Consider the following 13884-nt stretch of genomic DNA (forward strand, 5'->3'; position numbering starts at 1 on the left):
CACCTTGGACCAAGAGATATTTAATTAATTATTGGGTTTTCTTCTTTTTAACTTTCTTCCTTCCTCCTCTCCTTCCCCCTCCCTCCCTTTCCTTCTTCCTTTCCTTCCTTCCTTCCCTTCCCCGCCTGTCTTTCTTTTCTTTCTTTTTACATGCTCTCACTATGTATCCCTGGCTGGTCTGGAACTTGCTATATAGACCAGGCTAGTGCCAAACTCACAGAGATCCACCTTGCCTCTGCCTCCTGAGTCCTCGGATTAAAGGTCTGTGTTACCATGTCTGGCTTTAAAATTTTTTTTTTAAATTTTAATTTTATGTGCAAAGGTGTTTTGTCTGCATGTGTGTATGTGCTGATATCACATGCATGCAGTGCCCACGGAGACCAGAAGAGGGCATTAGCTCTCCTGGAACAAGAGTTGCAGATGCACATGGATGCTGAGAATTGAACCCAGGTCCTCTACAAGAGAAGCCCGTGCTTGCCGCTGCTGAGCCGACCCTCCACCCCCAACCTGACCACTATGAGGGATTCTTGAGGAAGGAAGTGAGGACTGAAAGAGACAGTACAGACAGGACTTGCAGACAGACGTGGTGCCAGATTCCTACTGACACCATGGGCCATGCTCTGGAAATACCTTTTTTCGTTCTTGAGACTAGATCTCCTCATGCAGCCTGGTGTGGCTTTGATTTTACAATGTTCTTGCCTCCGTCTTCCAAGTGCTGAGATTACAGGCATGCACGGCACCACCAGGCCACCTTTTTTTTTTTTTTTTTTTTTTTAATGCTGTGGTAACAGAAACTGCCATTAAGTCACAGTGAGCCCTAGGGTTCCATGAATTTGCAGCCACTGATACAAAGGGTTGGGTTATAGCCCACCCATGAGGCCCAGGGTCGTGATTCAGGAGCAACAGCCAGCATGGGTGATATAAATTGTGTCTTTATTTGAACATCATTCCACCTGCACTGAAGCTCAAATCCGGCGGCAGCAGGAGGGGTCGGGACCAAAAGAAATGTCACCGAATTAGACAATGAACATCAAGGACACATTCAGACAGAACTTACTAATGGGGTGTAGACGACATCGATCTATCCTAACACACAGCACAGGTCCTTGGAGGGCTGTCAGAGTCCTCGGGAGGGCTGGCTGCTCCTGCTCACATCTCAGGAAAATTCCAGTCCCACCCGAAAGCTAGCTCTGAGCCAGGCAAGAACCCACAGAAGCAGCCTCTTGTGCTCGAAGGAGCCCAGCCCCTCCAAAAAGAGGGTTTCCCCTTTTCACACCAGAGGCTGGAGAAGGGCTGTCCCCTCTGTGCTCAAGTGGGACTCTTTAGAGGTCCTGGGCTCCTTACCCAGAGCTCCAGGCGCAAGCTGCCATCTCGGCTTTTGCAGGCCCCAGAAGGATGCCAATCTTCCCCACATCCTTGTGCCCTTAGGAAGGCTTTCCTCCGTAGCTGTGGTCCTCTGAGGGGAGCCTTCTACTTGCCACAGCCCCAAGGACGGGCCTAACCAATGCTGAGGGCCAGAGACTGGACCACCTCAAGGTTATGACTGCCCTCTCCGCTCTCTGCCAGGAGCAAAGAAAGTCAGTAATACCAGCATCCTTGTCCAGTCACAACCGGCTGAGAACTTTCAGGGACCTGACACCAGGGAGCTCTTTGTTGGTGATCAGAAACAGAGATGTTGATCTTCATAGCCTATTTCTTCCCCCAAAGGCTCACCTGCCCTCACGGTACCACATCAACTGTCAGGAGATCTGTCAGAGCACCCCCTGAGTTCCCGGAGGAAGCGTCCATTCTCCCTGTCCCCACCTCTTCTAAGTCCCTCTACTGCCTCTCATCTTCCCCATGTCACACTGGGGCTCCTGCAGACTTAAGCCCATCACCCTGAAACTCCACGATGCATCTCAAAGTGCTGGGCAGTAGCTGGGTGGCTGGAGGGGGCATTGGAACACTGTTAAACTACTCCCAAAAAAGAATTAGTTTCCTACCTCCCCATCATCTGGATTACCCTACTGCTAACACAGCCTGATCTGCTAATTCATTCTCTCTCTCTCTCTCTCTCTCTCTCTCTCTCTCTCTCTCTCTCTCTCTCTCTCTCTCTCTCTCTCACACACACACACACACACACACACACACACACACACACACACTCCTCCACAAAGGACCAGGGATGCTTGGACCACAGACCTCCAGTCACTTGGCCTCCAAGGGGTCAATTCTAGCCTGTCCACCCGAGCACAGGGGCCTCCCGGGCAGCAGGTGTCCTCAGAGGCACAGACTCTCTTCAAGCATCCACACGGCTGCCCTCCTCACCCCGCCCCCCAGCGTTTCTTCTTCCCTCTCCTCCTGCCCACTCTCTTCTCTACATTTTATTCTTGTTCACTGCAGATTACACCTCCATCTCCCACTTCCAGTTCCTCTTCATCCACTGCCTCCCCGGCCCCCGTGGAAGCCCCGCTCCGGTTCTTGACCTCCCTTTCTCCATCACGGTGTGTCTCTCTAGACCCCTCCTTGAACTCGGCACCATCGTCCCTCCTTCGCCATGACTGTCCATCTCATCTTAGCTTCCCTGGCTCTGCTCCTGCTTCCCACTTGCCTAGTTCCCAGTCAGTTACCCACTCCCGGCCCCTCTCGTCACGACCGGGACCTTCTCTCCTCTGGTTTGAATCCGAGGGACTGACTCCTCCCTTCTCCTTCACACAAGTCCCCCACGCCCCCAGTCCATGGCTAGTCAGTCACCCGGCCACCTGCCGAGGAAGACAGCTCCAGTGCTGTGGCTCCAGGAAGGGACGAGGCGGGGACCAGTGTGGGGAGACACAAGGGCAGTGACCAAAGCTGAGGAGGAGGTATCTGGCCTGGAGGAAAGAGGGGGAAAGGTGGAGACAGGGGTCTAGAAAATTCCAGGTGTCAGGAATCCTTCCAGGAACCGGCATCAGATTCCAGTTAGGGTCCTTATGGGGCAGCCCTGGGCCATGGGTCTTGCTCAGGAATCCTAACTCACAGCTCCAAGTCCTAAGAAAATGAACACAAGGACAGCAAAGTTGTGGACTAGCCGCCCTTCCAACTCTGGCTGAGGCCCACGCGACACACGGAAGCGCTAAGCCTCCTGGGAAGCCCATAGGGGGCACACACTCCTCAACACAGGGACCAGGCAGCAGGCCATGCCCTAGAAAACATTATGCTAGATGAAGCCAGTCTGCCACCCCTCCACTGGGGACGGAAGGCTCGTCCATGACTGGATGGCTCTGCCACCAGATCTATAAGGTAACCAAGGATGGTCAAAAAAACAAAAACAAAACAAAACAAAAAAACCCACCTGGAATCTCCCTTATTTTCTCTCTGCTAAGGGGGAGGGAGTAGCCCCCACAGTGGGAAAAGAATCGAGATCTTCTCACCTGCCCCTCCCTTACACACACACACACACACACACACACACACACACACACACACACCTCAGCTCCAAGCACTGCCCATGAGGTTGCAGACCCTGGGCATATCGCAAGGCGAGAAGTGGCCAAGTAGGAGAAAGAGTCAGGGACAGGGTGACAGGGCCTGGGGTGGGGACAAGGGTACCCTGTTCAGAGGTGACCTGCAAGTTCAAGTTAGGCAGAAAAATATCAAAGACGCAAGACAGTCTCTGCCCTTGGCAGATGTCCGAGGTGTAGGAAGCGTGATCAGAGAGGTATCCCTTAACTCCACCTCTGAGCCTCCTCTCCACCGCCACGAACCCCGACCATGGGCCCGGGAAGTCTATGCTGTACAAAACAGGCCAGAGTCAAGGGTTCAGTCACTGGTGAGATATCCCAGTAGAGAAGAGGCCAGGCCAGCCCCGGGCTGGGAAGCTGGCAAACTCCAGCGGCTGTGATCAGCTGTCTCCTCCCACAGCCTCCAGAGCCCGTGTCTCCCCTCAGGCTCTGAGGTGATGAGGGGCTGGCTACCAGCAGTGGGAAGGAAGACCCTGTCCTTTCTCCCTCAGCAGGGCTCAGGTTCCTCTGAGAGCTGGGAGCAGGCTTGAATGAGGGAGTCAGAAGAGGCCCCGTGGGTGGGGCTGGTGGCACCTGGAGCTTTGTGGTAGATGTGGTGGGACCATCATCAGCAGATAAAAATAAAGTAGGAAAAAGTCGGGCCCTCCTGGGGCAGTGTCTTGAATGAGTCTCTGAGGAGACCAGGACTGGGGAGGCAAGAACGCACAGGCAGGCTTCCAGACTGAAGGGGTCTGAGGAGCGCGCGCTGCAAGGCTGCCTTCCCCTGGGGATCCTCGGGGACCTCCAGCTAGTCTACACAGGAGAAGGGAACCGAAGGGCCAGAGAGGGAGACCCAGGCTCCCTTAGGTCAAATTGGAGGCAGGGCCAGCATCAGGCTCTCTCGGGATCTCAGGGGCCTCTGCCTTCTGCCAGGCTGCCGCCCCACCCCCACCTCTCTTCCAAGCCTGGAGTTGTGCGCAGTCAGTCAGAGATTGGGGTCTGGAGCTTGACCACAGCAATGAGAGGGGCAGCAGACGGGATATGCCGAGGTCGGGCCAACTCCTGGGCTACCGTCCTGGGGTTCAGGGTCCCTGGGTGTGAGCAACAGGGCACGGCAGGACTCCCCATCCAGAGACATCACCTCCTGGCCGCAACACAGAACTCACTGTAGTGCCTACAAAATCTGAGGGAAAGAGAGGGAGGGAGGGAGAGAGAGAGAGAGTGTTAGAGATGGTCACAGCTGCCCCCTCAGCCGCTCTCCAAAACAGAAGTGGGCAAAGAATGACGACCACCGAGTTGTCGGCTGCCGGGCAAGCCTCAAGCGGGCCACTCAAGCCCACAGGGTCATTCTGCAGGTTCAGAAGAGGTGCCATGCAAGTACTTGGCACACAGCTTAGTCTAGTTTTTACTTTGGCTCAGAACTGAACTACAGAGTCCACCTTCATCCACCAGTGAAGGGTGGAGATTTCTTGGCATTGATGGAAGTGTATCACTTCCCATATCACTTGTATAGGGATTTTTTTTTTTGGGGGGGGGAGGGTTATTTTAAAGACAGGGTCTCTTATAACCCAGGCTGGCTTTGAACTTACAAATTAGCAGAGGCTACCCTGGATCTCCTGATGCTCCTGCACTGCCTCCAGAGTATGATGATGACAGGTATACACCACCATGATTGGCCTCCCGTATCATGTTTAAGAGGGAGCTGTAGTGGCTTCCCACTGGTTTAGGGACAGCCTGGGGTACACAGTGTGTTCTAGGGTATTCTAGTTTACACTGTAAGGTCATGTCTTAAAAGTAAATGAACTTGTGAGAGAGCCATCTGGAAACAGGAGAGAGACAGGGTGGACCCCATTCATTGCTGGTTACATCCATCCACGCCCAGGTAGCTTCAGGGAGGCTACTTAACAGGCTTGGTCTTGCACTTCTGGGAGTTGCCACCAGGGGGCAGGTCCTGACCTCAAACCAAGACCAAAGAAACTACCTGGAGGGAGGCATCTGTAGGAGCTTTTAAGGTCCAATTAGCAGAGAGGGTGTCCTAGGTAATGAAAAGGGGACAGGAAAGTCCTAGCCTCAATGGGCTGGGACAGGTAGTGTGATTGCAGGGAAGAGCTTTGGTTCTGGACTCGGACCTGCATTCAGGTCCTGACGGCAGTTAGAGAACTGTGGGCAGGCTGCCCAGGATCCACGGGGAGGGGGCCGGGATTTGTGTCCTCATCTATAAAACAGCAGTCGTAATGCCTGCCTGTGAGGACTGAGGCTTTCAGCACGTGACAGTCCTTGGAGACAGATCTGTTCTATCACCTGGTTTTAAGAAGTGTGGGAGCCGGGCAGTGGTGGCGCACGCCTTTAATCCCAGCACTCGGGAGGCAGAGGCAGGTGGATCTCTGTGAGTTTGAGGCCAGCCTGGGTTACCAAGTGAGTTCCAGGACAGGCTCCAAAACTACACAGAGAAACCCTGTCTCAAAAAGCCAAAAAAAAAATTGTTAGCCGGGCGTGGTGGCGCACGCCTTTAATCCCAGCACTTGGGAGGCAGAGGCAGGCGGATCTTTGTGAGTTCGAGGCCAGCCTGGGCTACCAAGTGAGCTCCAGGAAAGGCGCAAAGCTACACAGAGAAACCCTGTCTCGAAAAAACCAAAAAAAAAAAAAAAAAAAAAAAAAAGTGTGGGAAACTGAAACTCAAGGTGAAGTAATTTCTAGGCTTAACCTGCGCTCACCACCCAAGACTTCAAACATGCCATGGGGCCCCTGCCAGAGGAGTGGACACGCAGCAGTATACATTATCTCATGTAATCCCATTGTAGGTACAGTGAGCCAAAACCCAAGAAATGACTATAATGGAAGGAAAAGCTAACCATAGATTGGACTGTGGAAACCACCACTCTGGATCTCAGTCTAAGGACTGTGTGTCCATACACACAAACATTCACCTTAACGTCTCTCTCAGCACTAGGGGTAGGCTGACATCAGGACCCTGCTTGGCTTTAGCCCTTTAATTATCTGGCACTGTCATTTTTTTTCACTTCTGGAGACCCCAAGAAAACACGTGTGTGTGTGTGTGTGTGTGTGTGTGTGTGTGTGTGTGTGTGTGTGTGTGTAAAGGCAGAGCAAAGGTGTTCACGGTAGCACCATCAAGAAACCTTGGACCCTCCTTAAGGGGAAGAAGAAGAAGTAAACAAGCCATCTTTCAACTTGGGTGAGGACATGTAAGTACAAATCTGACAAGCAGTTTACCATCCAGATTCTGGCTTTCTGTGTAAATTGTTTCTTGTTGTTTTGAGACAGGATCTTGTATGTAGCTCAGGATGGCCTCGAACTCATAATCCTCCTATTGGAGCCTCAAGAGAACAGGATTATGCCGGTGAGTTTTGCCTGCATGTATGTCTGTGTGAGGATGCCAGACCCCCTGCAAGTGGAGCCACAGACAATTGTGAACTGCCATGTGAGTGCTGGGAATTGAACCTGGGTCCTTTGGAAGAATGGCCAACCACTGGGCCACCTTAGCCATCTCTCCAGCCCCTGTTTCTTTTCTTTTGTTTAAATTAGATGAAGTGTATTATTGATGTTTGTGTGTGAGTGTGAGAGTGTGTGGAGGTCAGAGTCCAGCCTGTGGGAGTCAGTTCTGGGCATTAAACTTGGGTTCTCAGGCTCTCATAGCAATCCATCTGAATGGCCCTGAGTTGTTTCCTTGTTGTATTGGACTGTCATTGATACCGACAACATGTAGCATGCCAGTTATACAGCATGGTGTAATATATTTGTGAATGGGCACCATTTCGTACCAAAGCTGTAACTGTGGACAATTTGTATATTCTACAAGCTCTGATCCCATGCCCCAGATTCTTCCCCTGCAGACCCAACCTGATAACCACCCCCCTATATTCTGTATTTATCATTTCCTTTTTAAAAAGATTATTAATTTTTTATGTGTATGTTAGTGTAAGCCACATACGTTCAGACAGATGCCTATGGCAGGCAGAGGGGGGCACTGGCTCCCCAGGAGCTGGAGCCAGAAGCATTTGTAAGCTGCCCAGCATGGGTGCTGGGAACCAAACTCAGGTCCCTGGAGGAGCAGCAAGTGCTTTTAACTACTGAGCTAGCTCTCCAGCCCCATTATTTCTTTGTTTTTAATAAATAAATTAAATATATCTATCATACATTTGAATATGTTAAGTTTTATATATTATTAAATACATACCATAAATATATTATTTTATACATATAATAAAATATATTAGTAAACATTAAATATTATTAATGTATTATTAAACAAATTGATTATTATGTATTATATTAGTAAACATTTTGTTTAATAATACATTATTAAATAATAAATTTTAATGCTAAATAATAATTTAAATATATATTAAACCTGGTGTGTTGGTGCAGTCCTGTAACCTGAACACTTGAAGGTGGGACTACAGACAGGAAGATCGAGGTTCTCTTTGGTTATATAGTGCATGGAAAGCCAACTTGAACTATGTGAGATGCTGTCTCTGTCTAAACAACAAAAACGTGTTGGGAATGGTGGCTCACACCTGTAATCCGAGTACCGAGGAGGTTGAGGCAGGAGGCCTGCTGTTAGTTTCAAGCCAGCCTGGTATAGAGTAAGACCCTACGCCCAGTTTTTAAATTTTGGTTTAAGCCATACATTCCTTAGTTTCGCTTGGTTTAGGGCTCGGAACTTATCTCTCTGTAAGCGTTTCTCAGTCACCTTTATGCCCAGATATGGGGCATGGGATGATGCCCACAGCCTTTGAACTTCGGTCCTTGTTCTCTGTTTTCAGGGTGTGTGTGTGTGTGTGTGTGTGTGTGTGTGTGTGTGTGTGTGTGTGTAAGCCGGAGGACAATTTTCCAGAGACTCCTTCCACCATGTGGGTCCTGGGGATCAAACTCAGGTCATTAAGCCTGGTAGCAAGTGCCTTTACCTGTTGAGTCATCTTAATGGCCCCTGTGTGTATCTTCTTTAAATCATTTTTTAAAAAATTACTTTTAGCGTATGGGTGTTCCTTGAGTGCATGTATGTGCACCATGTGTGCAGTGCCAGAGGAGGCCAGAAGAGGGCGTTGGATCCCCTGTAACTGGAGTTAAAGACGGTTATGTGGCCTCATGCGGGTGGGAATCAGCCCAGCTCTTGTGGAAGAGCAACCAGTGCTCTTAACCGCCACACCGCCTCTCCAGCTCCGTGGGTCTAATTTTTGCTTCACTTTTAAAATTTTATCTACTGTTGGCCTGCCCCGCCCCCCAGCAGGTCTTGTGCTCAGGTCACACACTTACCTTTGTTCTCCTGTTTGAGCTCCTCCTGCAGCAGGTCAGTCTGCCGGTTGCCCAGCACGAAGGCGAGGAAGGACAGGATGAGCGCGTTGAGGATGCCGATGATGGCCAGAATGTACGCCCAGCGCACGGAACAGTCCCCGAGGGAGTACTTCCCTGTCTTGGTCCCGCACATGTCCCGGATGGTCTCGGCGTCCCAGCCATCAGGGAAGATCATGCAGCCCAAGACGAGGCACAGGGCTAGGCATGGGGAGCGGGCCCACACCGAGGTCGGGTCAGAAGAAAGAGAAAGCATTATTACTCCCTAGAAGCGAGGAGGTGGGGTAGGGGCTGAGTCCTGAGGATTCCCCCAGCCCCGTCTAGCAATCAGAACACATGGTAACAACTACTTCTCGGGCATTGGGAGGTAGATATTGACCTGAAGAAGCAGAGCTCTCAGCCTCTCCTGCCTCACCCCGCCTTCAAGGAGTAAAAAGACCAAAGCCAGGTCACACCCCCGACATCCTCTGGTTCCTCTTATTCTCACCCATTCTCACCACTTCAGTTTTTGTGAGTTTGGTTTGGTTTTTCTTTTGTTACTCATTCAACAGTGGTTCACTGACGATCACTTTTAATTCATCATGAGATGCTTATGCAGACAGCAAAGATGGTTTCTCTCCCTCCAGCTGTGACTGGGAGGCCTGAGCTACCCTGCTAGTTCCTTCTGTAGAATGGGAGCCACAGTGCTTTAGAGACATTTAGCAAGGTGCCAACTCAGTCATTCATTGTGTGCTGGGCACTAGGGCAGAGCTTAGGAAGGCACTTGGATCTGTGTCTCTTGGAGCTCTCATGGGAGAGAGGAGGGTTGCAGTACAGTGTTAAGGACTCAAATGCTGGCCTAGGTCTCTGTAAGATTTGTGAGCCTCAATCCCTTTATCTTTGCCTCAGTTTCCAAATCTGTAAAACGGGAGTGGTTAAGAGTATCATCTAAGAACTGTAAAGATGGCAGGGAGCTTCAAAGTGCTTTTGCACAGAAACTCCCATATAATGTTAGCTGTTGATATCAAAACTAGTCATAACAAGCACTGGCTGCTCTTGCAGAGGATCTGGGTTCAGTTCCCAGCACCTACTTGGCAGTTCATAACTGTCTATTACATCAGTTCCCGGAAATCTGACACCCTCTTCTGGCCTCCACAGGAACTGCACACATGTGGTGGTGCACCTACATACATGCAGGCAAAATACTCGTACACATAAAATAAAATAATTCAGGATCATCATCAGCTACACAGTTACAAAGCCAGTTTGGCCAATATGACATCATCTCAAAAACAAAAGGAAACAAAACAAAAACACTAGTCATAACAAAAATAATAATTACACAAATAAGGAAATAATGCAGTAAGTTTCAGGTGAAGTGAGACAGATAAAAGTAGAAAGGGTGGGTCAAGAGGGCCCTGTTAAACAGCTCCCTCGTCCAATGTGCCCACTTGGGATAATCTACCAAGCTCTCCCAACACCAGCTTAGGCTGGGAAGGGGTGGGGCAAGTCTGAGCCAATCATCTCAATGCATTCCTTTGGTAACAGGGGTTGACTCTGAGAGGGGCAATCAGAAGCTTCAGGCTCAGGAGGCAACTGGGAAGACTTGGTCTGCTCGGTCCCACCAGTGTATTAGGTCTGCAGCTTACACAGAGCTGTTTGAGCTGTGTGGCCTTTAACTCCTCCAGGCCCAAGAGCTTAACTTGGACCTTAGATGACAGCATTGACAAGGTTTGGTTGTTCTCAGTTCTGTCACTACATGTGGCCCGTCCGGGGACAAGAGCTTTGACTTTCCTTCTTCCATCTCCAGGACAAGGGAGTGCTCCCTAAGCTCCAGGCTCCTCTATCCCCAGAGTTCTGCAACTTGGATTCCATCCCACACCCATCCTCCAGGCCTGATGTGATGTCCTCAACAACACTGTCATCAATCTCTCATCTACTGGAGCTGCCTTCAGTCTCTAAGACAGTAACACCCACACACACACACACACACACACACCTTTGATGGGCAAAAAAGAATGTCCTGCTCTGCAGCAGAAACAAGCCGGAGAGCTAGAGAATCAGTCTGAAGATACACCTTGGCACACAGACAGAGAATCAAGTGCAGAGCCCCTGGGGGGCTATGGGAGCTGGAGGTTAACCACAGAAGCTTCAGGGTCTCATGGGCATTTTAATTCTGGTGTTGGACACTGTCGAAATCAAAAAGTAGGCATGGGACTAAGCCTTGGGTGCTCTATGATTGGCATGGAGGGAGGAGGAGTAAGAGGAGGAGAAGGAAGAGCAGGAGACTTTGATGTCTGTCTCCCTGCATGCCCTGGATTCGTCTCTCCATCCCTGGGCTCACGCACTCCGGCGAAAAGCAGGAGTGGGGTCAGAAACTGGCAAGGGACAAACACACACACCATCCCTTCAGTTGATTCCCAGCCCTCCTCTCCCTAGGTGCCAGAGGGGCTGGCCTCACTGTAGTCTGTTTTTGCTCGCTCCTGGTGCATCCTCATCTCCATGGAAACCGCTCCTGTATCCCAGCGCTCCCGCTTCCTCCCCCTTCCCAACACGGGCAGAGACCTCAGTGAGATTTTCTTCCCTGTGCTTTTGAGTCTCTCTCTCTCTCTCTCTCTCTCTCTCTCTCTCTCTCTCTCTCTCTCTCCACACACACACACACACACACACACACACACACACACACACACACACCTCCTTTCTCTCAGCTGGTCCCTCTCATTCCCTCTTTCCTCTGCCTTTGTCTCTATCTTTTCCTTCCCTTGCTCCCCCATTGCTCCTTTACTGTGTTCAAGTCTGAGCTTCAACTCTCCTCTCCTCCTTTTAGTTAACATTTGACCTCTTTATTCCTTCCTTTTTTTTTCATCTCTGTATCTATCCCCTCACCACCCCCTGCCTCTCCCCTTGAACATCTCACAAGCAGATTTCTGAGATCCTTGACCACACACTGAGCAGTGTGTGACATACAGAGGCAGGCATGATGTCTATCTTCAGCATGAGAGAAGGCATAAAATCAAGTCATATCCCATTGATTTTGTATATGTGAAGGATTGTCTCAAAGGAAACAGACCGGGAACAGAGGCCAGGGCATCAGGGGCAGCAGGAGGGATAACCTCCCTGCCTCCATGGCTTGGCAGAGCATCAGATGGTGGCTTTGGGGTCTCAGGGGCCTCTCAAGAAATGGGAGAGAACAAGAAATCAAACCACTTGGGAAAAGCCAGGCTGAGATAGGTTTTCCTGGATCTGGAGGGAGAGAAGTGACCAGAATAGGTTGGCCTCACACAAGAGTCTCAACCATCACAGGATGGCACACCACAGACAAGACAGGCTTCCCCACCTGCTGGATGGGGACTCCAAGGCTGTGGTCTGTGGACTCCGAGTCTCTTTTGGAAGTCAGGAGCTGGCTGAAGTGTCAACTGCTCCGAGTCTGATACTCAGGTGCAGGATGTCACATGCCATAAGAGTTCTCCACCTCGGCTGATACCCATGTGCAGGGCATAGTGTGCTGCAAGAGTTCTCTGTCTTCAGCCTAGAAGCTTCATGGCAGGGGCTGCCCTGTCCACCCTGGGATGCTTAGCTTCATCCCTGACCTCCACCCACCGGATCTAAGGGGGAAATACATACTGTTGTTTTAAAAATCCCTCCAAACACTTGCCGGGCGGTGGTGGCACACGCCTTTAATCCCAGCACTCGGGAGGCAGAGCCAGGCGGATCTCTGTGAGTTCAAGGCCAGCCTGAACTACCAAGTGAGCTCCAGGAAAGGCGCAAAGCTACACAGAGAAACCCTGTCTCGAAAAAACCAAAAAAAAGAAAAAAATCCCTCCAAACACTGGCCTGGGAGTAATAATGGCTTACTAAAAACCACTGGTGTGGAGGGATATATACTGGGATATAGTATCCCAAGTCATTGACCCTACAGTCTACTGTTACCCTAGGCAGCCAGGAGACATTATGACAAATTAAGACTGATGATATCAGCATGGAGTGTAGCTCAATGGTAGAGTGCTTCCATAAGGCCCTGTGCTCAGTGCCCAGTACTGCAATAACAACAACAATAATAAATATTAATAATAAGTTGATCTTTTTGTTTTGTTTTGTTTTGTTGTTTTTTCGAGACAGGGTTTCTCTGTGTTGCTTTGTGCCTTTCCTAGATCTCGCTCTGTAGACCAGGCTGGCCTCGAACTCACAAAGATCCGCCTGCCTCTGCCTCCCAAGTGCTGGGATTAAAGGCGTGCGCCACCACCGCCTGGCAAAAATAAGTTGTTCTTAACAACAGCAGTTGAAGATGGGTGTGCTGGCCCACACTTATAACCCAGCACTGGGGACAATGAGAGGGGATGAATATGAGGCTAGCCTAGGCTACACAGCAAGACCCATGTCCAAAGAGAAGTAAACAACACTGAGCATGCAACTATATGCCAGGATGTTAAACACCTACGTTTTTCATCATCTCATTTAATCCTATAAAAAGAATGAAGGGCCTGCAAGATGGTTCCACAGGTAAAGGCACTTGCTGTGTCTGATGACCTGAGATCAATCCCCAGAACACAAGTAAAGACAGAAGAGAAAACTGACTCCACAAAGTTGCTCTCTGACCTGCACATGCAGTCTGTGACATGTGTGTCCACATGTGCACATCAAGGGTACACACAATCATTTTTTAAAAATCTATGAGTTGGACCAAAACATCACCCCCACTTACAGATGAGGGAATTGAGCCCTGGAGGAACTCAGTCTCTTCTTGAATGTCACACAGCTGGGAAGTGGTGAGGCCCACATTCAAGTCCAGGTAGGTACTTCATCTTTATCTTCGGACAGACTCATTTAAAATTCTTTTTTTTTTTTTTGTTTGTTTGTTTTTTTGAGACAGGGTTTCTCTGTGTAGCCCTGCCTGTCCTGGAACTCACTTTGTAGACCAGGCTGTCCTTGCACTCATAGAGATCCACCTGCCTCTGCCTCCTGAATGCATTTAAACCTTTTAATTAATTAACGTATATGAGTGTTTTCTCTGCATGTACCTATGTGCACTGTTTATGTACATAGTACCCTTGGAGGTCAGAAGAGGCCATCGGATTCTCTGGAACTGGAGTGATAGATGATTGTGAGCTGCTAGGTGGGTGCTGGGAACTGAACCCAG

General features: G+C 49.9%; 1 protein-coding gene across 1 annotated transcript in view; it reads right to left on the bottom strand.

The window, feature by feature from the left end:
• Window positions 1-913: 913 nt before the first annotated feature.
• Lhfpl4 (LHFPL tetraspan subfamily member 4) overlaps window positions 914-13884 on the bottom strand; it is a 28527-nt gene continuing 15556 nt past the window's right edge. The window contains exons 3-4 of the mRNA XM_006997896.4: window positions 8733-8969; window positions 914-4641 (exon numbers count right to left, since the gene is read on the bottom strand). Of these exons, the coding sequence (XP_006997958.1) occupies window positions 4541-4641; window positions 8733-8969 (338 nt within the window). The 3' untranslated portion in view covers window positions 914-4540. The remainder of the gene's footprint in view (window positions 4642-8732; window positions 8970-13884) is intronic.

The sequence above is a fragment of the Peromyscus maniculatus genome, chromosome 3 (assembly GCF_049852395.1).
Source record: "Peromyscus maniculatus bairdii isolate BWxNUB_F1_BW_parent chromosome 3, HU_Pman_BW_mat_3.1, whole genome shotgun sequence".
NCBI classification, from domain to species: Eukaryota; Metazoa; Chordata; class Mammalia; order Rodentia; family Cricetidae; genus Peromyscus; species Peromyscus maniculatus.